At 38.1% G+C, this 26,768-nt stretch overlaps 1 protein-coding gene across 8 annotated transcripts in view; it reads left to right on the top strand.

The window, feature by feature from the left end:
- LOC112562481 (puromycin-sensitive aminopeptidase-like) overlaps positions 1 to 22,832 on the top strand; it is a 28,308-nt gene extending 5,476 nt beyond the window's left edge. Inside the window, exons 1-22 of one of the 8 annotated variants that reach the window (XM_025236213.1) lie at positions 7,266 to 7,834; positions 9,727 to 9,884; positions 11,615 to 11,684; positions 11,893 to 11,975; positions 12,583 to 12,708; positions 13,512 to 13,619; positions 14,705 to 14,905; positions 15,169 to 15,265; positions 15,498 to 15,646; positions 16,381 to 16,545; positions 16,723 to 16,827; positions 17,058 to 17,213; positions 18,025 to 18,115; positions 18,659 to 18,792; positions 19,020 to 19,154; positions 19,606 to 19,825; positions 20,133 to 20,275; positions 20,439 to 20,495; positions 20,787 to 20,894; positions 21,121 to 21,273; positions 21,623 to 21,670; positions 22,263 to 22,832. In XM_025236213.1, coding sequence (XP_025091998.1) covers positions 9,765 to 9,884; positions 11,615 to 11,684; positions 11,893 to 11,975; positions 12,583 to 12,708; positions 13,512 to 13,619; positions 14,705 to 14,905; positions 15,169 to 15,265; positions 15,498 to 15,646; positions 16,381 to 16,545; positions 16,723 to 16,827; positions 17,058 to 17,213; positions 18,025 to 18,115; positions 18,659 to 18,792; positions 19,020 to 19,154; positions 19,606 to 19,825; positions 20,133 to 20,275; positions 20,439 to 20,495; positions 20,787 to 20,894; positions 21,121 to 21,273; positions 21,623 to 21,670; positions 22,263 to 22,418 — 2,625 coding nt within the window. In that variant the 5' untranslated portion in view covers positions 7,266 to 7,834; positions 9,727 to 9,764 and the 3' untranslated portion in view covers positions 22,419 to 22,832. Of the gene's footprint in view, positions 1 to 7,265; positions 7,835 to 7,893; positions 8,757 to 8,823; positions 8,993 to 9,127; positions 9,484 to 9,726; positions 9,885 to 11,614; positions 11,685 to 11,892; positions 11,976 to 12,582; positions 12,709 to 13,511; positions 13,620 to 14,704; positions 14,906 to 15,168; positions 15,266 to 15,497; positions 15,647 to 16,380; positions 16,546 to 16,722; positions 16,828 to 17,057; positions 17,214 to 18,024; positions 18,116 to 18,658; positions 18,793 to 19,019; positions 19,155 to 19,605; positions 19,826 to 20,132; positions 20,276 to 20,438; positions 20,496 to 20,786; positions 20,895 to 21,120; positions 21,274 to 21,622; positions 21,671 to 22,262 lie in introns of those variants that run through there. The other 7 variants (XM_025235877.1, XM_025236294.1, XM_025236048.1 and 4 more) reach the window with 7 other exon arrangements.
- The last annotated feature ends 3,936 nt before the right edge of the window (positions 22,833 to 26,768 follow it).

Raw genomic sequence — 26,768 nt, 5'->3', positions numbered from 1 at the left:
AATTACTTGGCCGTTGAGACTGAGAGGCTCAGGAGGACCTCTGTTCCTGAGTAAATCAGCTAGCATCTCGTTGGTTTTAGAAACATTGAGTAGCAGAGCATTATCACTGCACCAAGCCACCAGGTGATCGACTTCTTAACAGGACGCAGATTTGTCATTATTTGCGATGAGACCTGCCACCGTGGTGTTATCGGCAAATTGCACCATCTGTATTGACCCGTGAGCTGAGACACAGTCGTTGGTGAACAAATATTTCTTTGTGTTCATTGAAGTGTACCATCTTCTTCAGTCTAATCCTTAAGGAACATAATATTCGTATAAACTCTGCCTTTGAAGCTCCGAATTTTTTTCTGTCTTATGACTAATAAAAAATAATAATAAAGCTTAATAAAAGATCGACAGCACCATTGCAGCCTTTTACACATAACAGGTATTATTATGAAAATAATAAAGGAAGTTTAAAGGGTTGTTGTCTGGTAATGAGTGAACTTTAGGGGATTGTTGTCTGGTAAAGCGATGTACGAGCTTTAGAGGGCTGCTCATTGCATTCGTTCAAACATATTTCTTTCTTAGATAGTAAGATGAGTGTGAATGGTAGTGGTCTTATTCTGCGTCTGCTACTGCAAGCGAGTCCACCGCAGTGAACAAACTTTCGATAAAGACCACAAAAACCTTGTATACGCCTACAGAACAAACAGCACCATAATCACTTTGCCACACGATGAAACCCCAAAACTGAGGTGGAGTGGCAGATTGTCACCGAATTAGGCACAAAGAACAGATAACACAGGAAGAGAAAATGTCAGAGAGATTTTCCCATTTATGCAAGCGACAGACACCCATCATGGCAGGCGAGTGGACTCATCAGGTACGCAAGATAACATTTTAAGGGTAATAATAACAGTTGATCTTTTATGCTTACTGTTAGTTAAGTGAGTAATTCAATGTACAAATAATCTTTTAAGTCGATTCTGAAATATGCTATTAAGATAACTGCGCGAATGTAATTACCTGATGTAATTCTGGGGTGACCTACCAGGTCAAATATCACTGTTTGCTTTTACCATAAGATAAATTCATCAGACATTTTGCTAACATTTTGAAATTCTTTCTTTTTTCACGAGTTTGTAGATTGTCACGATGACATCTATTAAATAAAAGATAAATGTTTGTAGCTTTATAGAGAACTTATTCTGATTTTGTAATAGCTCACCCTAACAATAGAACAGTTGAATGTTCTTGACTTTGATATTTTCAAAATATTTTATAATATGACAGGCCCTGTTAAAAACTGGAAATTTCAGTGTGTCAGAACTGAACCCGTTCTTGGCCTTGACCTGTCCCTTGTTCCTAGGTACTTATCTGTCCTGAAGGGTGTGCAACGGTACTCAGTATATATAAGTGGTTCAGCCTGACTCCCGAGCCTGATGGGGCTTGGGCACTCACACAATAGTCTGGTGTCTACATTTGCCTCAACGGCTGAGACAGCATTTAACCTTTGTTATTTTGAAGTAAACGTTTAAACGCTCATTAAGCAGTCATGGTATTTTTAAAATTGTTAAGGACCCATTTTCTGAATTCAAACCATTCAAAAAACTACTAATCTGAGAGCACTGGTATGGACAGTACTAACACTTGTAAAAGTGCAAATTGTGTGTGTGCGTGCGTGTGCTTGTTTCTTATGGTGAGTAAAGAGGTGGGCACTCATTCATCCCGGATTCTCTGCCACCTTTAATATTTGAAAGATTTTCCGGAAACCAACTTTAGCTGTCACGACGTTTTCAACCGGTCTCCTGCCGAGAAGGCGTCCAACGGAAGTAACGTCATTCGTTGTCCGGTTCTGGGCGGTTTCACTCCTAACGTTCGTCTTCGCACACAAGGGCACTCGTTCATGATTGTGATGTCGCCTCGGACTTCCTTTTAAGCCAGACATTCAGTCCCAGTCCAGGTGGTCAAATCTCAGCCCTGAAGCTAGTTGCCATGCATGTTCTTACGAAAGAACCACCCATGAACACATTCGAGGTCCGAACCCACAACTCTCAAGCTCTTTACAGCTGCATTGTGTGATGTTACAGTTAATTATTGACTGAATAATTGTGATTCATTTCATATTTACTATATATTTATTATTTAACATATTATGCTCTACTTGTACAACAGTTGCTTCCTATCTCACCAGCAGTCTGTCTCTGTGACATCAGTGACATTTAGCAGCTGACAGCGGTGACAGGTGCTGATAAATGCTCAGGTTCACCTATGCTCGTCAGATGCTGACGTTCCATCCGTATATATGGATATGAAATAAGAGACAAACTGATCAACAACATTCACAGTTAACTAAAGACAATCTGCTGTGGCTTTCTGGCTGCTCGAAAGAGATAACCGAAAACAAAAACAAGATGATCACTGATGAAAGGGTTGGAAAATTATGGAAACAGAGTCGTGGAAAGGTGTTTGATGAACAAATGTTTTGCTCAATAAAAACAAAATCTACTTATGTATGCATACGTCGAGTTTTTTTTTTTTTTTTTTTTTTTTGCTAATTAAGTAATTTTTTGTGTGAGCGAAAGAGAGTGTGATAGAGAGATAACAGATGGCATCATACAGTGCACACGTTTCTTCATTTGTCATGCACATGTGCACAAAGACTGGCACTAGATGCAGGATTGTATTCCAAACACGTATTTCAAGTTGAAGCTTGTTATGTGATAGTATTCCTTACAGCAGGGTCTTCATGACTAAGACTACTGGAAAATCTCGATTACACGGCAAATACGGAAACCGCGTTTTAGGCAGAATTCCGTGCTGGCGAATGCCGTGAAATGGCTGTGTACTGTGCATTTTCCGTGTATATGCCGTGTTCCTACAAAACTCCTATTAAATTCTATATGAAAGTTCGTAAGACATACATCTTTACTTTTTGGATCCGATAGTGTCATGTTTATAAATACGAATATAAGTCTACAATCTTATTTACAAGATCACGCTTTTACTTACTGGCCCATAATTCCAGCTCTTTGGCTTCATTTTCAGACGACACATCCAGTATTACTTTGGTAAATAATTGAAACTAACGTTAGCGAAAAATGACAAAAAAATATCGGTTAACATGAGCTGTACTGAGCGTGCTAAACAATATTCAACGGGAAGGTTATATGCAGATGACGGTCGTTTGTTTTGTACCAGTTAATGTCTCATGAGACCAGACACGTGAAGCAACAATAGACAGACATCTAGACACCCCGTCACAGAGCCAAAAGTCAGATTTACGACTTGTATTAATGGCCTGCTAGCAGACGATTTTTTCCAGTTAACTGCTAAAACGAGGCATTAGACGACAAAGCTTCCGGTTTATTCACATTCTTTGTTTAGGCTCGCCGAGACTAACAGCGGATCACTTCGCAAGAGGCTAAGCGTTGGTCTTGGCAGACAGACAGCAGTCCACCTATACACGTCCATTTTACGATGAAGCAGTTGAGAATGATAGAGACAGGCGACAATTTCTGGTTCCTTCAAGCGAGTTACTGAGGCACGAGATGCTCGTAATGTTTTACATTTTGAGCTCGTTGAAACATTTACAGTTGCAAACATTCCTTTGTATAAGCTAAATCATCCGAGGTTGTGTGAATACTAGAAACCAAATGTGCGACATCTTGGAGGTCTGCCAGTCACATCAACTACGCCTACGGGATCTTTATCAGCCAAAGGTTTTCGACCTTCTAGAAGACGACTTGAAACAGCCACAGTCAGTAATTTACCGACGCAAACCTAGCAATGCATGTTAAGAATGATTTAATGCGGAATAGTAGTGAACAATTGGTGGAAAGGGAGCTGAAAGGAAAGGGCTGGACATGGGGTCACCTAGAGCGGGTTTCAGCCGATCGACATCGGTGGCGGACTCTGGTTGAGGCCTTATGTGCAACCTGATCCACGAAGAGTTTGATGATGATGATGAGTAGTGAAATTCCATCAGACTTTGTAGTCTTAAAGTCAGGTTATGTTCTTAATGGAGCACATGCACATCTCCGTTTATTTATTTTATGTCAAATAAATTGACTTTGTTAGTATCCGGTTTTATTTTTACCGTGGTTTTCCGGTTGCCCTACTCATGATCTCATGACCCGACGTCTTGTGTCATATTAGCTAAGCCGCGATCGTGGCCCATCGCGCTAAGAGGGTTAAAGTTCACCTCTTCGCACTAATTTGTCACCCTCTTCTATGTCATGTGGTAGTGATGACGAAGAACTCCTAACATCAACAAAGGCTTTTGTTCCACTGGAATGAACTGAGTCCTTGTTTCCCTGGAATGACATGAGCCCATAGTGAACTCCACAACCTTGACCTGTAAATACTTATGTCAGACTTCTGCGCCTTGGACGATGAGAGGAGAATAAGTAGGGGCAGGCATGATATAATAAGCTATTGTTTACATGTATTACTTCCCATCCTCTTTAAAATGATGTTCAGATACTTCAATAGTCTGGACAAAAGCGTAATACGTACAGATGCACACAGAATCAATTTGGAGCTTTAACCCTAGTCAATCACTGCCGAGTGACTGAAGTTTCCACCAAAACCTATCAACAAACGCCGGCCTACCAGCCCTCTACAATTAGTTTTCTAGTCTTTCGTCTCTTTTGTAATTTTTTTCCTTTTTGTTGCTAGATCGCATCCTCTCCATGAAGCGGTCCGGTGGCGCAACGGTTAGCACTGTTAGCGCCTGTCACCAATACAGTGAAGGTTGGCTGCCCTGAGTTCATTTCTCGTCTCGGGCACGCTGATCTTTCTCACGTGGCATCTGTTTACAGGGCTGGCTGCTTGCCGTAATATAGCCGTAGTTGCTGACACGGCGTAAAACACCAATTTCCCCCCCCCCCCACATCCTCTCCATCTACAGCATCACAAAGAAGATTTTCTACTGGGTTAGAATATTTGGAAGGCTACTGACAGAGGAGTCTCAGTAAGAAATGCCCTTTACCTTTTCATTATAGTTTCTTAGATCCGCCCACCCTCCCACCTACCTGTTTCTTTTTTTCTAACGTGCTTAAAACAATGGCTCACCCTCAGATTCATGTACATACCTTTGATGTTTGTCTTCTGTTTATTTATCTCGTTCCGTTTCGGTTTTACCTGCAAACTGTGCATTCAAAAGTTGAAGTTTTTTTCTGGTTCGTTTCAGATAAACCTTTCATTACCCACTGTTTGGGACAAACTTCATTGTTTCTTGCCACAGCATGGTTGACATGACAAACTTGATTTTTTTTTATCGACCTTGTGAGCTGATATTCGAAGGACACTTTGCAAACAGTGTCCGCGACCATATGGCATCAAGGCATCCACTCAGTCAATGGAGTCTATAGATGACTATAGGCAACATACTCCAACGCCAGCTACATCTACATTGACAGTGTCGCCCTCACCAAACCACCTAGGCAGTCCCTGCGAGACCATAATTATAATGGATCATTCTGTCACGCCGGTCACGCTGCAAATGATGTCCTAGTAGCACAGCTTATGCGATGATACCATTAATACCACGATACCCAGCTACTGATACCAAAACGGTCATGTCTACAAGGACCGTGTCTGTAATTGGTTAAGTGATACCACTGACAACACTAAGATCACACGAATGATAACGCTAATAAAAATACTAGTACAGTGATGATCAGAGAGCTGATGTTGGCACCATGGACATGTTAGAATAAACTTCCGTGGCTGATACCAACACACCCATAGCACCCATGAATACTGTAGTCATGCATGCTCCTTATACCCACAATACAATACCTCCTGAATCACTACGACTGTAGTTCCAGGTCCACGCTTGGAATAAAATAATCTTTCGATGGAAATATACTCTTATATATTCAAGGCTACAGCCAGTGGGAGAGCATTGGTAATAAGGTGTATCCATGAATTCAAAAATTTTTTAACTTTCAAATCAGTTGTAATCGGATTTCTTCGGTATATCATTGATCTCTGGGTATCAGCTGATACTAGACTTACCATCTGTTGTACTTGCCCCTTTTAACCCTCGCCAACACATAGAAAGGGCGGGGAGGAGACTAATACAATTGTTTGCTTTGCTGTTCTCCGGCGTCTGCAATCCTACGTTGCGCGAACACATGCAAAAATATTCAGCAAAGTCACAACAGATATAGGAACAGTGAATGGAAGAATTTAAAGGCTAACACAAGTGCAATGTTTGTTTCTTTATGATCGGGTTAAGTTTATTTCAAAATAATAATTCCCCAAATATAAGTATATAATTATGCTTATTTTTTAAAATATAGGTTTTCAAACATCGACATTCTAACCTGCCACCAGGAAAGCAGATGCTAGGAAGGAGAGTTCTGTTGCTGGTAATATTTGTAACAGTGAGTAGTGCTCAGTTCAGCAAATCTGTACATGTCTTCGAGTCAGAGGAAGAAAAATCACTCAGGTTGTGTTCAAGAAGCTATTTATTAGCAATCGTAGGTGATTTTAACAGCTCTTGATTTTGTATAGTTGGCGCTAAAGATTGCAGTCTTTTATATTATGGTGTACGTTTGAGCGATGAAACTAGCATACCCAAAGATGGAGCCCATATAGTCATTGTTAACTGCAGAAGTAACGAAAACAAACTACTTTATCGGAAAAGTATATGTACATTCATAATTTAGTTTAAAAAAAAGGCTGCAAAAAATGATCAGATATGTGACTCCGTCCCATTCATCAGATCGTGTGCTTTCTAGACAAAATTATGTGTCTACATGTATGATTAGGTGTTTAATAATCCTTCCTATTTCTGTCTGTGATTTCTTCCCTATCTCCAAACCCCCAGTCCATGCATATCCTCCTCGTCTGAGTTTTTGCATTACAACTGCAGAGCTTCCTAGGTAGGGGTGATAACTGCTGTCAAATGTACCATCTCTACACAGTCGAAGAAAACTCATCATCTGGTCACTGTATGCATTAACCTTTTCCCCAGAGTGCCATCGATTCACGTAGACGACATTGCAGCTCACTGCAACCCAGAAAAATATCCGTTGCTCCTAGCAATACATGCAGTATCTGGCGCTTTTTTTTGTTTTGTTTTTTTTTTTGTTTTTGTTTTTTTGTTTGTTTTTTTGTTGTTGTTGTTGTTGTTGTTGTTTTTTTTTTGTCATGAAAATATTGATCTGAAACGACTGTACAGACCCTGAACATATTTTATCACTATCAATGTCATCTACATCAGATCGAACATATAAACCTACCTCCTTAGTTCTACAATTAATGCTGTTCAAGAAAACCCAAAGCACATAACGGTAACAGTTTATCAAAATATACGAACATACGGTGGCATGAAATTAGTGTTCGTCAATGGCATTCTCGGTTCTGTGTGTGTGTGTGAGAGAGAATGCATGAAGTTCAAGTAAGGGAACGAGCCGATTGCAAGACCCTTATCGGCATGATGTCAGTGGAAACTGATCACTTGGTCAACAGTCGATACAACTATTCCGGCTGAGCTGCTTGAGCAGGGTAGGGAGGAAGCAGCAAAGGCCTTTATGTGCTAAAGAATCTGGGAACGAAAAAACTGGCCCAAGGAATGGATACAACCACTAGTCATACCCCTTACACAGAAAGGAAACAGTAAACAGTGCCAAAACTACAGAAAAAAGTCTAATAAGCCAGCCAACCAAAGTGATGCTGAAAGTAATCCAGAAGCGCATCAACAACACCGCTGAGGAGCCGCTAGCAGAAGAACGGGCTGACTTCAGACCAGGATGGAGCACAGCTGAACAGAGACACTAGCTGAGCAAAACCACAGAGATCTCTTCGACAACTTTATCGATTGAAGGAAAAAAAGGTATTTTCTAGAGTCTGATACGTGGGATTTTGAAGCGTGATGCGTAAGTTCAACATTGAAGAAGGCTCGTGCAGGTCATCAAAGCTTTGTACATCAGCTCAGAGTTCAGACTACTACCAATTGGACATTTCCTTCATCAGACCAGCCACTGCATATATTAACCTTTTTACCGGATTGCCACCGATCGAAGCAGACGATAATGCAGACTACATGTATTGGGAACGCAGATGACACATTGTTGCTAAGTCACACGATCGTCCATATAAGGATGCTACAAACAGACATCACTCCTGTTATAAACAGTAAATTCTGTTTGTAAAACCAGCAATAGGTGTCGCCTAGGGTGATCCATATCGCCTGTACTGTTTTAACACCTTTTTGGAGAACATCATGCGAGAAACCATTCACTGCCATCACATCCCCATTTCGGTAGGAGGCCCCTAAACAGCCCGTGCTTTGATCTCATGGCAAAAACATATAGCAAACTGCAAGACCTTGCTAATGGACAATGCCAACGCATATGGAATAGAGACCAAAACCGATAAGAGCAAGTCATGGTAGGCATCAGCGGAAACATCAACAAACAAGAGATGTACGTAAACAGAGTACAGCTCGGCGATATGAACAGATTTAAGTACTTGGGAGCAACCTTTTTTCAAAAATGGGTGCTGCAGTTGAGACGTCTGCATCAGGACCGCAACGACCAGGATAAGCAGGTTTGCTACCATTCCTATCCTACTCTACGGATGTGAGGCATAAACCCTACCGATAAAGTGAGAATTCAGGCATTCGAGAACAAGTGCCTGAGAAAACTGCTCCAAATACCTTACATGGAACGCAAAACCCACGACATTGTACGGAACACGGTTGCCATCCTCGTGGGACACCAGAAACAGATGAATGACTGAACAACTGATGAACGGTTTGTTTGTTAATTTAGTAGGAAAGTGCTTCCATTTTGAGGTGATTTCACATTACGGGGGAGTGGGACAGGGGAGGAAACAAGAGTATCCGGGGAAAAAACCCAACGCCCAGTCCTGCGGACAAGTGTCATACAAAGAAATTCCGGAGATGAGATCTGAACTCTTGAGTTTCTCACTGCAGTAAAGACAAGCGAGTGTTTTAACCACTACACAACTAGGCGCCCCGTTTCAAATGGTAAACGCCCAAAGTGTTCACATATGTCGAAGGGTCGGCTGAAAGTAGAGCCAGCCAGGGTCTTAGTTTCGGATCAGAAATAACAACAAGAACAAAAATGTTACGTAAATTTAGCTTTCTATCCTTTATTTCTGAAACATTTGTAATTATTTTGGCAGAGATAAATGAAAAAGACAAATTTTATCATAACCCCAAAATATTAAAAGCACTATATAATCTCCTTGTATAAGTCCCTTCAATATTTTACATTTAAGGTCGAAAATGTAAAACACAACAAAACTAAAGAAAATCTGCCGCGTCATTTAAATTTTAGAAACAAATATAACCAGGAGACTCATATAGGTATGCAAGATCCTAGCTGCGGACTCAATTTTTGTCAACGTAAAAATATCGTCTGCTTTATCATAGAGGTAATTCTTGCGAGGCTAAGAGAGTTACGTGGTTCGTGGATGGGAGCTTAAGTTTGCGAGTATTTATCATATTTGCTTAAAGTTAGTACAGGACATATTCCTTTGCATTTCTAACTTTAAAAATAGCTGCTTAGTCTATATTTAATTTTTGATTGCATTATAATCCCTAAATTGATATCGTGAGTCAAACAGTCCACCACTGTCATCAATATTTATTGTAATGTGTTTAATGTTTTGCTGTAATGTTGTACAATTTCAATGTGATTATAACAGTAAGAAAGAAGCGTTATTATTGATTTTCTGTGTTCGTTATCTAATTTCCAGACGTTCTGTTAGAAAAGCCAAGTACAGCAGATAGGACTATGGCATCAACAACATTCCAGAGACTGCCCAAAAACATGATTCCAGTGAACTATGTGATAAAGCTGAAGCCAGATCTTCAGGCACTTACATTTGACGGCGAAGAAGAAGTAGAACTTGAGGTATAATTAAAACATTAATTGAATTTTTTTACTAGGGTGTAGCTTTGATTCTGAACTAGTCCTCGGAAATGACTCTTAAATAGGGAAAAGCCCTGCCTTTTGGATTTTGCATTTTTCCTCTGGAAACAAGCTGGTTTCAATCGCCACAGTCTTCCTCTTTTGTTTGTGGATCTTTTTGTTCAGCTCAGAGAGTTATTTTTTGTCTTTACAAACGGTCAGAAAATGTCTTTTCCTGTTACCATTGTTTTTCGAACTATGGAAAACAGTGCAAAACATATTAATATAATAATTTCATAAAAAGCATTGCTTCATTAAACAATAAATGTTAAATTTCTTATCATTGATAACTTCAGTTCTGATTGCTCTGCATTTTCATTTGCACAACCAATACTAGTAGGAGAAATAGCTGTGTTTAAAATTGCTAGTCTGTCAGTAATTCATCCCTTGACTGGCACCTGCCATTGGGAGCAGCACATGGACTGATGCAGCAGCTGACAGGGTATGCCACTCTTGCCGACTGTGAGCAATAGTGAGCAGGTCCTGTACAGGATGTTCAGTTCAGTCTTTAATGTTTGTAAGTCAGTTCTCCTCTGGCCACCACGGCATTGATTACTCTCCACGGTGCCTTGAAGGGTAGTCTTCGACAAATTAGAACTGCTAGCTCCATGCTTAGAGTATGCTGAACACCTTTTAACGAGTATGAATCAAGAAGCATATCCCAGCAGTATATGCTTGTTTATTTTCTGATTATGAATATAATAACATCCAACAGACATTTTAAACTATTTCTGAAATCTGTTATTCAAGTGATTCACCAATGGACTTAAAATCTGCTAAAAAGTTCATGCTATATACCAGCAGTTGTAGAAGCAAAGAAGAAGCATCACTGTGGATAGTAGTAAAAGCGCTTTAGCACAATGAAAATAAATAGAATTGAGGAAAAACACAAGATCTGCTGCCATGTTTATACTATATACTAACAATTATAGAAGCACTATAGATAGAAGTTTTATACAATTTACTGAACACATTCTTGCTGTCTCTCTTCTTTGATAAAGAACATGTTTTTAGTAGCACTCTTCTAGATTTTGTAAGCAAATTTGATAACATATTGATTGTTTATGGTACTTTTAGGATTTTCTTGAAAGATTACATTTACATTGAAAGAATAGTGTCAGCAAGAACACTACTGCTATGATGATGATGACCATGACAGTTATCACTGCAATCTTTTTTTCAGAATATTTTCCTATATTAAACTAATTTATAGTGCTTTCGCATTAAAAATGTACACATAGATATGGTCAGATTTTCACATGCATAATAATAACTTAGTCAAAAACAAAGATATTAGCATTTCACAAGTGATATAAGTAGAGGCTTTTTGTCATAAACTAGTTAAACACATTTATTTGATTTCAACCTGTATTCAATATTATTGTTGACACTGATTATGCATTTACTCAGACCAAATCAGGTGAATGCAATCTGAATACTTCAGATTTGGTAGTCAAAAAGAAAATCAGACAGATTTAAATGAAGCATTCTGAAGATAAGGAATGCCTTTGATAATTACAATGATATATATACATTGCAGAATCAGATAATTACACTTATAGTTTACTGTAAAAATTATAGCATTATATGAAAGTGATTATGTTTGTGCGTATGTGTGTCTGAATGTATGTGTATATGTATCTATATCTGTGTTTATTGTGAATAAACATTAGGTAAAAGAAGCAACAAGTTACATCATCATTAATGCAAAGGATATAAGAATACAGGAAGCCTTCATCATAGGTGAGTTATTTTGAGTGTCTACAGTTTGTACCTAAAACAAAGCACACATTTTAAGAATCTTGTTCTATATACCTGCATAAGTTTGTAAATGAAAATGTAAAATGAATATAACGCAAAGTAATGTCGTAATACACTGTACTTGTAAGGTGTGAAGGTAATTTTTTTATCTTATTGTTACATTTTTAAATAATAATCCTTTTGATTCTAGAGGATGGAAATAAATCTCCACTGAAGATTAGTTACAGAGAGAAAGAGGAGCAAGTATCATTCATTTTGGATAGACCTTTGAAGGTTAGAGGTTTGCTATAGTTTTGCTGTAAATGAAAAGAAATGGTAACGGCCTTCACTGTCTTCCTAATTTTCATTTTAATATTCATTACTATATTGAGTCTTGATTCTTTTTTTATGAAAAAAAATTGTATAATATTATTAAATATAAGTAGAAATATTTCTGATGCTTGTGAAATGTAAAGGTCAGAGGTGAGGGAAGCACATAGGGTTGGTTGGTTGATTGAGTTTTACACCCTTCCAGCAACTAAGGCTATAAAGCACATATGGACTAGGTATTCTGAGAGTTGTGTAGGTACTTGTTACATCATTTGACTATTTAATGTCTTTCAGTTTCATTTCTTTCTGTCTTGTCCTTTTTTTTTTGTCATTCTTTCAATTTTTTTTTTTTAAGCTTGCCTTATGATCACAATGCTAGTAATTGTAGGTCTATACAGTCATAAAGGGATTCATGTAGTCCTTGTTTCCTTATTCAGGAAATTATATATTTCATGATACCTGCAAGAGTCCATGCAAACTGAATGACACTATTGAAATATTATGTTACACTCATTTTACCCTATTTCTTTGGAGTGCAATATTGCATTAGTATAACTCTTTTTTTTCAAAGGCAGGTATTTGCAAGCTAAGTCTGAAATATACTGGAAATCTGAATGATGAGCTAAGAGGATTTTACAGAAGCAGTTACAAAACAACATCAGGGGAGCAGCGTTATGCAGCAGTTACTCACTTTGAAGTAAGTTTTTGTTTCAGTTGTTTTCTATATTTAGGCATTATAAACAGCAAAGTTAAATTTTTTTTAGGTATTTTTATTACTGATCTTTTGGATCCTAAGTCCTTAGCATTCATTTCAAGGATGAAGAGATCATACATTATGACAAGCATTGATCATTATGAACTTTTAGGGGAGATAAGAAGCCTGGCACCATTGATGATATCCATGCATAAAATATATGCATTTTCCACTTTAAAAACTATAGTTTGTCAATTACCTTTATCTGGTCACCTGATGAGACTGAACAAGCATTGAATGTTATTACTACAGATAAATTTTTGTCTTGATCAAGAATTCTTAGATAGGTATTAAGTTTCAGTCCATATTTCACTATAAATTATAGACTTGATTCTTCTGAAAGGATTTTTAAAGAGCAAATTTAAAATCCATATACAAGCAATGATAATTTCTTAATTTCACCGTCTGACAGCTTATACTGTCATACCACGGACATGTATAGGTGGATTGCTGTCTGTCTGCTGAGACCAACTCTTAGCCTCTTGCAAAGTTCTCTGCTGTTAGTCTCGGTGAGCATAAACAATGAATGTGACTAAACAAGAAGCTTTGTACACACCAGCCTCGTTTTAGTAATTAACTGGAAAAATCTTCTGCAAGCAGTCCAGTAATACAAGTTCGTGGTCACAGTGAGTTTTTTAAAAAATAAATCACTATATCAGTGATTATTATCAGTGTTGTAACAGTGTTGAGTTGATTAGCTAAACTGTGTTGTTAATTTATTTACACTTGTTTCTTATAATCTGTAGGCGACAGGAGCTCGACGAGCTTTTCCCTGCTGGGATGAACCTGCAATCCGGGCTACCTTTGATATCATTTTGATTGTTCCCAAAGAAAGGGTGGCACTATCTAACATGGTAACATTTCTCATTTAATTTTTTTGTGGTAGTGTGATAACTGATGACAGAGTTTGTGCAATTTCTAACTTCATTTCTTTTAAACTTTGCTTTTCACTGGTTAAAACATTTCCACAAAAATATCCACAATTAAAAAAAACATAATAATATATCAAAAAGTAAAATTTAAGGTATGCTAACTCTAAACTAACAGCAGTACGCATTTTAAAACAGTCTCAGTTGAAGATCCTCGGTTTATACTTTATATTGAGAGAGGGCAGGCCCATTTCTAGCCCTTGTGGTGCCTGAGGCATAGGGGTGTGCAGGGCCCTTGACGCCATAATCACCACAGTTTTAATTAAAGGCACGGGGACCCTGACGACTATCAAAAGCGCAGGGCCCTAGGCAGATGCCTTGCCTGCCTGCGCCTAAGCACAGCCCAGAGAGAGGACTAGGTGGAATATCAATGTGATCAGCTTCCTATGGGCTGTCTGGCCCCTTCACATCATTAAATTTTGGCCACTTAAAAAAATAACTATTTTCCTTAAAACATGTATTTTATCAATCAAAAGAAGAAAAGGCAAACTGCTTTTATATTTAGGCCAGAAGTTCTTTCATTTTAATACCCCACATATAGCAGACCATGCATTGTTTTTCTGAAAATTATTTCTGAAGTATTGTCACTGTGGATAGTAGTAAAGCCACTTTAAAAACTGAAAATTATCTGAAAATGAATTGAGAGAGATCACAAGATCTGCTGCATTGTTCATACTATATGCTAACAGTTGTAGAAGCACTATGGATAGACGCTTTATAAAATTTGCTAACAACACTGCCTTGCTGTCGCTCTTCTTTTTTTTTTTTAAATTTTTTGCAGCTACACTAGAAAAGATTATGGTAGTAAATTCTCAGATAAAGGAAGTAACTTGTAAAAGGAATGATTCTACTTTTAAATTCAGAATTACATTCCTTGTAATAATTACCATTTACAAATTTGAATCTTCCCCCCCCCCCCCCACCCGAAAAAAAAAGAAAAAGAAAACATAATAAATTTGCATAGGGTGTTGGTTGAATCAATGAATAACGATGTTTTGATTCTATTACAGCCAGTAAAGCAGGAGAAACCCTGGGAGGGAGATTCATCTCTCAAGGAAGTGATTTTTGAAAGGACACCAGTCATGTCAACTTACCTTGTTGCATTTGTTGTTGGTGAATATGACTTTGTTGAAGCCGTTGATGCCAATGGCGTGAAAGTGCGAGTCTACACACCACCTCAGAAACAAGAGCAAGGCTTGTTTGCTCTGGAGGTAAGTGATAATAGATTCTTCCAGAATCCAGACTGTAAACTATTTTTTTTATGGATGTTTTGTGAAATTCAAGGTTCTTTAAATCTGTAATTTCTATTCATCCACATTTATTGGTGTTGCTTTTTACTAGTAGTACTTTTATTTACTGCTCATCTTTTAACATGTTGTAAGAGGCTTGTGGTGAAAAAGACAAAGCAGTTAGCCAGACTTATTAAACCATATAAATACATCTTTCACTTTAAAACTTACGTGAATCTGTACAGGTAGCAGTAAAGACCCTTCCGTTCTATGGCAACTATTTCCAGTTGGCCTATGATTTGCCCAAACTAGACCTAATTGCTGTTGCAGATTTTCCCATTGGTGAGTATTAACATCTAGATAATTAATGACATTAGTTTAGATCAGAATTACTTCTAAGCATGTAGAAATGCTCACCTTTCCTTTTCCATCAGTGAAGTTATTCTACAGCTGTTTTACTTAATGATTCTTTTTTACGTATCTATGGAGCATACATTACAACCATGAGAACATCATTCAAACGATAAGAAAGAAAGTAGTAAGCTAGTAATTACTGTGGATTTTTTTTTTGCAGGTGCCATGGAGAACTGGGGATTAATCATTTACAGAGAGACAGCATTATTAGTTGATCCTGTGGAGTCTTCAGCAGGCATGAAACAATGGGTGTCACTTGTCGTGGGACATGAACTTGCTCATAACTGGTTTGGAAACCTTGTCACTATGGTAAGTCATTAAAAGCCATCCCATTTATCTGGAGTAGAAATATTGCCGAGTCTTCTGATTGTTTTGTGTTAACTTGTTAAAAGTTAAACTGAGTACAAAATTGTTTTCAAATAAGGGTTTAATTTTCCTAGTTTTTCAATCTGAACAAACAACTTATTTCTGTCCATGAGATACAAATCTTTGAACATTAGTACTTTCACCTGGGTTTTTATGTCCTGCAGCATTACAAATGTGGGCTCACTGATTTGTCGTTACCTTAGTAGCATATGCTTATTGTATTGGCTGCAACCTTATAATGTCAGAACTTGAAAGTTATCCAAGTATGCATTTTTTAATTCATAAAATATTGATTGTGCATTTTTATAATCAGTTGATGAAAGTGTTAAGTTGGGAGCTTAATTAATTTCATGTTTGATTCAAGTAGCTTTTAATATCATACTTGAGATATCATGTAATGTATGATTTATTATGTAACATTAGCAGACTAACAATTTTCTGAAAAGGATGAATAATGTATTTGTATTTTAAATTATCCTTACATTATGATTTCTCCTAAAATAATACTCTGCCCTGTAATGATGCTTTTGGTGCATCTAACTTTAGAAAATTTCATTTTAAACCTTGTGCAAGATGTCATGCATTTCTGTAATATAAATTTGTTTTTGACTTTATTGTGTTAAATGAGCGTATGGGAACTTCAGGGTTACCTGTTACCATCATGTAGTTTATTACAGGAGTGGTGGACACACCTCTGGCTAAAGGAAGGATTTGCTTCCTGGATCGAATATCTCTGCGTGGACCACTGTTTCCCAGAGTTTGATGTGTGGACACAGTTTGTCACAGCAGATCTTGGGAAAGCTCTGACTCTAGATGCCATGAGGAACAGTCATCCTATCGAGGTAAAATAGTATCATTAAATCATTTTAGATGTCTTCCTTAGAACAACATTGAATGATTTGAAGGAGAGATGTTGGTATTTATTGGAAATGCATGAGGATGCACTTTGTTATGTTTATGTATGTAGGTTTGTGTGGTGTTACTGTTCATTTGTTTGAGACACTATCATTTCCTTTCAGATTGAAGTGAGACATCCTTCAGAAGTAGATGAGATTTTTGATGCCATTTCATATTCAAAAGGGGCCTCAGTGATTAGGATGCTTCACAGTTATTTAGGGGACCAGGTAAATTTTAGTTTAGACAATGCATACATTTGAAGCTTATTTTTTTGTAAATTTTAATTTTGTTGGAATATTAGGCATTTTTCATTTTATTACAATTACCTGTCTTCCTCCTTCCTCTGTTCATATGTAGCCCATAACAAGTAGTTTACCAGTAATTTGCAGTCTTAAGATGTACAAAGAACCATTGTGAGAGATGATGCTAACTGGCTTGTATACCATTCTTTGTGCAGGATTTTTGTAAAGGAATGAACCTCTACCTAATTAGACATCAGTATAAGAGTGCTTGCACGGCAGATCTTTGGGCAGCTCTTGAAGAAGTTAGTGGAAAGCCTGTCGCCAGTATAATGAGTACCTGGACATCACAGGCGGGCTTCCCTGTGCTGAAAGTAATAAATTCATCAGTTAATTGTTTGGTTAATTTTTGTGAAATGTTTACTTTTCAGGTATGTTTACAATTTAAGTATATTTTAATAATACTACTAATAAAAATAATACAGCACATTTATATAGCCCCTTTTCCTGGCACTGAATCTGGGCTAAAAGCACTTTACATACAAAAGCAAATGAACACACATCCTTTTAGGGTATGTATTAAATGCTACTTCATACTTGAACAAACATGCACACAACATCCACACACCTATGCATATACATAGACATGCATGCGCACAACACACACAGGGAGGAGTAAACCAGAACACCTTAAGACAACTACTGACAGCAAGCACTTAGGGATCTGAGATTTGAACTCATAACACCCAATTCTCACATTCATGGTGAAAGGCATGGAAGCCACTGCAATGCCAGCTTCCCCATATTTCATATTCAGGTTTATCCAAAATTTATGGAATTAACCCTCTGGTAATAGGGGACTTCAATCTCAAGCATTCTGTTGTAATTGCATAAAAATTTACACATTTTTGTAACATACTTTGAAAAAGCTATGTATTCATTTTCTTAGATTGGTGTTATCTATCCAATCATTGCTTTCCTAGTCTTTAGTTTTCATGCTAGCCAGTTTGGTTGAGGTAATAACACTTAAACTTTGCTCTTGCATTTGTCTAGTATAAGTGATATGATCAAGTCCTCTGTTTGTCTTCTTTGCTCTGCAGATGAAATGTATGAGGCATTTCCTATTGTTTTATCAATGGGTAAAATATCTGAAGAAAACCTTGTAATTAATTATACTATTTACAGGTCACCCAGAAATGGGAAGAAGACAAATGTGTTTTGGAAATCACACAAAGAAAATTTTCTGCTGAACCACTTCCTGATGGGTCATCTAAAGGTAATACTGTGATAGAGCCTTGCTTAGACATCAGCTGACAGCGAGTTGGTTAGCAGTGCTGATAGGCACACAAATTTGTTTTGCTTCAGAAGGGAGGGGCCTGATGGAGAAGGAGGGTGCTGCACCCGACCTCCCACTAGGCAGACTAAAGCAGCACAATCAGCACTGTCTTCCAATACAGATGGTCACCTTTGGCACAAAATAAAAGGGGGAGGGGGAAGGGTAGTAAGTAAGGGCACCAAGTGGTCACCATAATAAAGGTATCAGGAACTTATGACTATGCCTTGAGCATGATATGATTGCAAAGTGTGAGCAAGCATGTGTTATGTGGTAGGTTACCTACTTACAATGCATGTATTTCAAACTTATTTAACCGCAGGTTTTTTGATTTCAAATTATCTTTTAGAGATCAAAAGAGTACAAACAAATAGATGCAATAAAATTTAATATCTCAGTTTTAGGTACATATATATATATATATTTCTTTTGTAAATCTAACAAATTTGTTTTAAGTCAATATATTTGTGATTTACCTTAATGCAGATGACAAAAATTTGTGGATGGTACCTATCACTGTCATCACAAAGTCCAGTCCAAAAGAGCCAGTGAGTACAGCCCTAATGGAAGCTGATACAATCACTATCCCCCTTCAGGCAAAGGATGGAGAGTGGATCAAGGTGAGCAGGCAACACATTTTCATCCTTTAGGCCAGTATTAGAAAACAAAACAAAACTAGCTGAAAATCAAACTGAATATGTACTGTGCAAGGAGCAATAGTGAAAAGAAGTATAAAATGTATGCATCCTATAAATTCAACAAAGCACCACTAAAGCACATATTAAAGATAACTTTTTTCTCTGTCTTTTTGTGTATTTTGATGCTAAAACTGAGCTTTTTTTTAAAGATAAATGCAGGCACTGTGAGTGTTTACAGAGTCCAGTACAGCTCTGAGATGCTGAACGCTTTGGTAAATGGAATACAGACTGGTACCCTGTTACCAACAGACAGATTTGGAATTCAGAGTGATCTTTATGCACTGGTCAGTAATTGTCTAAGGTTTACTAAGATCCAAAAGACAGTAAGCCCACTTCTTAGTAGTCAGATAAACTGAACACTGGTGATTTAGTGCATAATTCTGACCAATACTGTGATAAAATGTAGCAACCAAAGTCAGTATGTTAAAAGTTATTTTTAGGCAATTAAATATGATATATTGTAATATTATATATTAAAAAATTTTAGCAAATCAAAACTTTGCCCTAACAAAGTAACTAAACACACTAAAAGTAGAAAATAGATTTTCTACAGCATCTTGTCCAAGTAGCACAGTTAGGAAACATTTTAAGATTAAGTGTTGTCCCAATAATTAGAATGTTTGTTGATGTGAAAATGTAATGGACATAAAAGGGTGTAGAGTGCTTAAAGGTGGTTTTTAGAAGCTGAAAATGAACTTCAGTAAATAATAAAAAAAACCATGTCAATGTTAACAGTGCAGATCTGGATTGGTGAATAGTGTGGAGTTTCTTCAAGTTGTTGAAACCTTTACAGCTGAAGACAACTACACAGTATGGAAAGATCTTCTTTCCAACCTGCATGAATTGGGAAAACTCTTGCAGTATACTAAAGCATACAGTCATTTTAACAACTTTGTGATACGTCTGCTACAACCCACTTTTATGCGTCTTGGATGGGACTCTAAAGCAGGAGAAGGTATGTGTCAGGAACGCAGGCAAACATCTACACCATACAGACAAACACGGAGTTACAGACTCTTTCAACGAACAGCTCAACACATAAAACAGATTAAAAGTTGAACTAATTCTGTTATGTAATATGGTTAACATTGTTTAAGAAATTGTTTTGAAGTTTGAAAATGAATCTAAGGTCTGACATTGATGAACTATTCAATTAATAAATGACAACTTTGGTTACACAAACTGTAGACAGAAGCAATAAAATATGTCCGACAATGTCTTGATCTCACAAAGAAATTTAAAAGTTCACTATTTTAATGCAGGGCATTTAACAGCCATCTTGCGGGAACTAGTCCTTAGCAAAATGGGAGCAGCTGGGGCAAACTCCATCATAGCTGAAGCCAGAAAACGGTTTCAAGCCCATTGCAGTGAAACTGAGATAATTCCAGGTGATCTAAGAAGTCCTGTAAGTCCATCTTCTTGTCAGGATCCACTTTGTCATTGATGACAAAGTTTTGTTTTAGGTTACTTAGAAAAAAATACTTATCTTTAATCTGACATATTTCTTGCAGTTACTTTTCTTTTTCATTTTATTGTTTTACAAACTTCAAGAAATTTTCTTGTAACAGGTATACATAACTGTGCTGAGCCATGGAAACAAAGAAACTCTTGAAAGTATGTTGAAGGTAAATACAGCTCTCAAACTCACAGAAAGATTTCTAGCCTTAAATTTTCTTTAGCTAAAATAAGATTTTGGTGGTCCACTTTTAGCCTGTCATGATTTTAAAAAGTTATAATTAAGAGCAATAGAAGACAGTATTATATGCCAGGAGCAAAACTTAATATATGAATTTTAATTTGGACGATCATGGCTATGGTAGTGATTATGATGATGACAGTGATGAGCAATGTTATTAATGACTAAAATGATGTTGATAATGATTCTTGCATGTTGATAATGATTCTTGCATATTTAGCTCTACAGAACTGCAGATTCTTCAGAAGAGAAAACTCGTATCATCCATTCCCTGGGATGCCTCAAAGATGAGACACTTATTGCTCAAGTGCTGAGATTTTCTATCTCTGTGGGTAATCTAATAATAATAAAGTTAATTTATAATGTGCTTCACTGTATGTGCATACATATATGCATACATATGTGCACACCCACGCACACACATATGAGCATTTACATTTTGGACAGCATATCTGTGAAGATGGAAATATTTACATTCATTAAAACTGAATTAATTAAGGCATTAACATTGCAATTTCTATTGCAAATACTAGTAATGAATAGTGACTTCGCAGGATGAGGTGAAGTCTCAGGACTGCCCATTTGTGATTGGAGCAACAGCTCAAACTGCACAGGGGAGAGAACTTGCATGGCAGTTTGTGAAGGACAACTTTTGTGAACTCCACAGGAGGTATTCCTCAACCACACTATTTGCAAGACTTATCAAGGTTTGTGTCAATCTTTATCTGAAATCGAGGACAGTGCATTAATTTTTTTTCAATTTAAAAGAATCTATTTTTATTGTATTTTTAAATAGCTAATTCCCTTTCAATACCAAACTTTAACCTAAAATAATTTACAAAATACAGTAGTTTGCCAGTATTTTTAACTCCCCTCTCAAAAAAAATAAATAAATAAAAAGTAAACAACCACATACCTCTTTTGTATGGGTTTAGTAGATCAGAGCTGAAGGGAAAGAGCTTTGCAACATTTAAAATTACTTTGTTATTTTTGCTATCTGCCCAGAAAACATGAAAGGAAATTTAAAAATATTGTGAAATATTTTTCCTTTCCCAGATGACCATTGCAGATTTTGCAACAGAAAAAAAAGCAGCTGACATTAAGGTAATTTGCGTTTGAAATTGGACAACTCCTTCTGATCATGGGGGCAGTATGGTGGCACAACATTTAGCACTTGTTACCAATACATTGATAGAAGGTTGGCTGTCCTAGCTCTCATTTTGGGCATGCTGTTCTTTCTCTGTATGTGGCATCTGTTTAGAGGGCTGGCTGCCTTGCCATTATACCACCTTAGTTGCTGGCTCAGCATAAAACACCAATTTCACCCCACCCCTCTGATCATAGAGTTGATTGTTGTTTGGGTTTTTGTTACAAAAAAAAAAATGAAAGTGAAATTTTTCAGTTGATTTGAGCCTGGTGGTAGTCCATGTTTTATTTTATTTCTTTTTGGCATTAACTTTAGAAGAATAGAAAAGACTTTTTAATTGGTGTTTTTTTAAATATTTCATCCTGTTGAAAATCACAAGCCTGCCTTTAACAATATTTTATAGTTCTTAGTCATAATTATTTTCTTTGAATAAATATCTCTTTAAAGGAGGTACAAAGATAAATTTATTGACTTCAGTTTTTGACAATAAACTGCAGTAATCTGTTCCAGGTACTTTATTTTTATAGGTTAATGTGCTTTCTTTAACAGTCTTTCTTCAAACAAAATCCAGCTACGTCAGCAGCCAGAACAGTGCAACAGTGTTGTGAAAATATTCATGTCAATGCTTTGTGGCTGGAGAGGGATGCAGAGCTGGTGAAAGAATTTCTCCAAGGCAGATATCAGGCTGTCTGTACATCAAATTAATCAGCTGATAAATAGTATTCACTTATGACAGAAGCTTGGGATGTATTTCCTTCAGGAGCGGTGACAAGTCTTATGGCATCCATTTCAGTGTGCATGGATTTTATACTGTTTAAAGCTGCAAAATTTCAGTGTCCATGAGATGTTATTTTTTTAAAACAACCTTTTTTTAACACTGATAAATTGTTTCATAAGCATTTACTGAAAGAGAGGTTAAAAAAGGAAATTTTGATTGATGATTGTTTTTGAGACTTCTAGTGTGTCTTTTTTTAATGAATATTTCTCCTTTTCTTTTTCTTACAATTATAACATACAAATATGCATGGCCTGTATCTAGTCTATTCAAGTGCACTTTTTTTTTTACATTTTCATATCAATAAAGACTGTCAAATGCTGGAATGTGGTGAAGTTTCTTCATAATTGTGATGTAAGTGATTGTATCTCATTACATATCTCTATTTCCTCAATTGCTGCCATGTTGAAAAATGTCTTGGGCACAAATTTTTCAGCTCAACATCATGGATGAGTGTTTTAAGACTACAAAAATAAGTGCTGAAATACAGAAATAAATGTGCTTCTAGATTTAACAGCTGCTAAACATGATAACATCTAGCATGCCTGCATAGGGAGACCTATGTCTGCTTTAATAATAATAATAAGTTGATTTCTAATGCGCAGGTATCCATTCCGAAGAATGCTCATTGCGCAGAAAAAAACAAGAAGAAAAAATAGAGTGAACAAATATATAAAACACCAGGAAAGTAAAAAATATAGACAGAAGTGTTTCTTGGTAGTTTAAGACTGGTTTGAAAGTAAATCCTCCCTTCTGACAGCCTGTCCCCTCTTTAATGTTATCACGCCATATCTTTTACTTACCCAGCTGACGCCCTCCCTCCACATACCCCAGGCAGGCCTGACGAGAGGGGGGGGGGCAGGGTGTTGTGTTATTGGTTTGTGGGTATTAGAGGTGGCACTCATTAAACTGTCCAGTTAGAAAACACACAAGAGACAGCTTCATGTCGGCTCCCGCCCAAGTATATTTAAATCTCTTCACCGGAACTAAACCTTTTACGGATTGTTCATTTTGGGAATAAGGCCAACACTTGGCTTATGTCACATCTCCCTTTCTTTAAAATGGACATTGTTTCAATATAACTTAATTAACATTAATTTTAATATTCTTGAATTTCCTATTCAAGTCTATGTGCGTTAGCTTCGAGTCAATCATTTACAAGTCAAGTCTCTGTGGGATCTTGATGGTGCGACCACTCTTGGTAGTCTTGACAGGCTGGTCTGGAGGAGCGATGACTTTGGACGCTGGCACCTTCCTGGCTGCGGCTCCTGGACATGGCTCTGGATTGGTAACAGGAATGTCTGGATCATCTGAGTGTGTATCAGACAAGGGGTCGAGATCCTCTTCGGACTTTGGGTTTGTTGGAATAAGGGACGACAGAGTCTTTGGGATAGGTCTGGGATTCTCGGGATTGAGATCTCTGGGAATCAAGAGACGGCGGTTGCGTCGTTGGCGACCGTAGGGAGTCTCTACCTCATATGATCTGTTGGGCAGAGACTTGATGATTGTCCCTGGTGTCTGGTTGGCTTCACCCAAACTGGCTGACCTGGTTCCAACTCAGCGGCTGGTCTGGCACGGTGTGCTCTGTCGAAGTTCTGTTTATTTTTCATCTTCTGCATCTCGTCTTTCTTCTGAAAGTCCTTCCTTTCTTTTTCCTTTTTCTCGGAAAACTGAGATGGTATTGTGGGGACCATGGTGCGTAGTCTTCTCGCCGAACAACAGTTCTGCTGGACTGAGACCTTGCTGAAGTGGCGTAGCGCGATATGTGAGAATCGCTAAATAGGATCATCTGCCTTCTTCAGGATTGATTTCACGGTTTGAACGGCGCGTTCGGCTTCGCCATTCGCTTGTGGATAGTACGGGCTGCTTGTTGTGTGAGTGAACTCGTACTGTTGAGCGAACGTTTGGAACTGCTTGCTGGAGAACTGCGGGCCGTTGTCTGAGATGACAATTTGTGGAATTCCATGGCGGGAAAATATGCTCTTAACATGGTTGATGACTGTTTCCGCCGAAGTATTCTTTAGGTGTGCCAACTCAATATAACGTGAATAATAGTCCACCACCAGTAAGTACTGTTTTTTTTTTCAGTTCAAAGATGTCCATGCCAACTTTCTGCCAAGGGAATGCTGGTGTGACAGAGGGAATGAGTGGCTCAGGGGGAATTGGCCTCTCCTTGATGCAAATTGTGCACTTCTGTACCATGGGACTCTATCTGCTTAGAAAGCTTTGGCCACCAAACGCTCTCTCTGGCCAAGGCACGACATTTTACGATGCCTTGATGTCCAATGTGAAGTCTGTGGAGAATGTCTGTTCTCAGTACTTCAGGGATGATCAGTCTTGATCTGTAGAGAAGAAGTCCATCATGTTCTGTGACTTCTGAACGTACTGTCCAAAACGTTTTCAGTTCTTCATGTTCTGGACTAGAACGTGGCCATCCATTGTGGAGATAATACAGCACTGTCTTACAAACAGTATCTCTTGCAGTCTCATTCTTGATTTCTTCGATGCGTTTTTCACTGGCTGGCAAGCTCTGAATCACTTGCTTGATGAAGATCTCTTCTTCTTCACTTCCTCTCATCTTTCTGAGTGTTTCTTACTGGGGCTCGTGAGAGTGTGTCAGCAGTCACGAGATTCTTGCCTTTTGTGTAGACAATGTTGTACTTGAACCTCATCAGGCGCATCCGGAATCTCTGAATTCTCGGAGGTAGATCTTCAAGGTTCTTTGTTTTCAGTAGAGCCAATAATGGCTTGTGGTCAGTTTCGATTGTCAGATCACGAAGTCCTGTGATGTAGTCACAGAACTTTTCACACGCCCAAGTCACTGCGAGTGCTTCACGCTCAACTTGTGCGTACCTGCGCTCAGTTTCCGTCATACTTCTTGATGCGTAGAAAACTGGCTTGAGGTGACCATCTGACTGTTTCTGAAGTAATACTGCACCGAGACCGAAAGATGAAGCATCTGTTGAGACGACGGTCGTTTTGTCAGTACCATAGTGTGCCAACACTGGAGCTTCAGTCAGCTGTTTCTTAATCTTCTCAAACGAGGTTTCTTGAGCAGTGTCCCAACACCACTCTATGTTTTTCTTGAGCAGGTCACGTAGCGGTTTGCTGTCGTTTGCGAGGTTAGGGCCTGCAAACTTCGCAACGTGGTTAACCATTCCTAACAATCTTCTGAGATCAGAAATGTTGTCTGGCTTGGGAAAATTCTTCACAGCAGACAGTTTCTCTGGGTCGATGGCGATCCCATCTTTCGAGATGATGTGCCCGAGAAAGGATATCTTCTCTTTGGCAAACTGGCACTTCTCATCGTTCAGGGTAATGCCCGCTTCTTGAAGCGTCGACATCACTTTCTTCAAGTAACGATCATGTTCTTGCTTGTTCTTACCGAAAATGAGCAGGTCGTCAATGTCACAAATGACATTTTCATGGTTCGCCAGAAGTTGAGACATTCGTCGTTGAAATACTTCTGGCCCTGAACTTATCCCGAAGGGTAAGCGTGTATAACAGTACCTTCCAAAAGGTGTGATGAAGGTTGTTAACTCCTGACTTCCTTCATCCAGTGGAAGTTGATGGAAACCCTTTTTGCAATCAAGCTTTGTGAACATTTTTGCTCCTGACAGCTGGGCTAACAGTTCATCTGTTGACGGTAACGGGTAGTTCTCTCTGCGAACTGCTTCATTTAGTTTGCTCAGATCGACGCAGATTCTGACTCTCTCGTCGCTCTTGGGCACCACTACTATTGGGGCGCACCAATCACTGGGCTTAGTGACTGTGCGAATCACTCCCCTGTTCTTCAAGTTGATCCAATTCTGCCTTGACTTTCTGTTTCAAGGGCAAAGGTAAGCGTCTTGGAGCTGCTACTGCATATGGAACAGCTTGTTCTTTCAGACGAATCTTGTAAGGATCTTGTAGACTTCCTAGTCCTCTGAAGAGTTTTGGGAATTCTTCCTTGTACTGTTTTCGTGGTCTTCTATAACTGTGTTGATTCTCTCAATCAACTTCAACGCTGTAATGGCTGGTCGACCTAGCAATGGTTCTTCAAGTGTTTTTACGACATACACATCTTGCAGTGTAGAGACATTCTTGTATGTCAGTTTTGCCTTGAACATGCCTTCCACAGCTATCTCAACACGACCTGGACCATACAGTTTCTTGCGCACTTTCTGCAATGGTCGCTTGGCTGCTGGAACTGCGGTCTGAGGTACGACGGTAACATCAGCTCCGGTGTCAAGCTTAAATACATTCTCTGTGTCTTCCATCAGGAGACTGACTTTCCAAGG

This window comes from Pomacea canaliculata, linkage group LG1, assembly GCF_003073045.1.
Source record: "Pomacea canaliculata isolate SZHN2017 linkage group LG1, ASM307304v1, whole genome shotgun sequence".
Classification (NCBI taxonomy): domain Eukaryota; kingdom Metazoa; phylum Mollusca; class Gastropoda; order Architaenioglossa; family Ampullariidae; genus Pomacea; species Pomacea canaliculata.
This window is presented reverse-complemented; position numbering and strand designations above follow the sequence as displayed.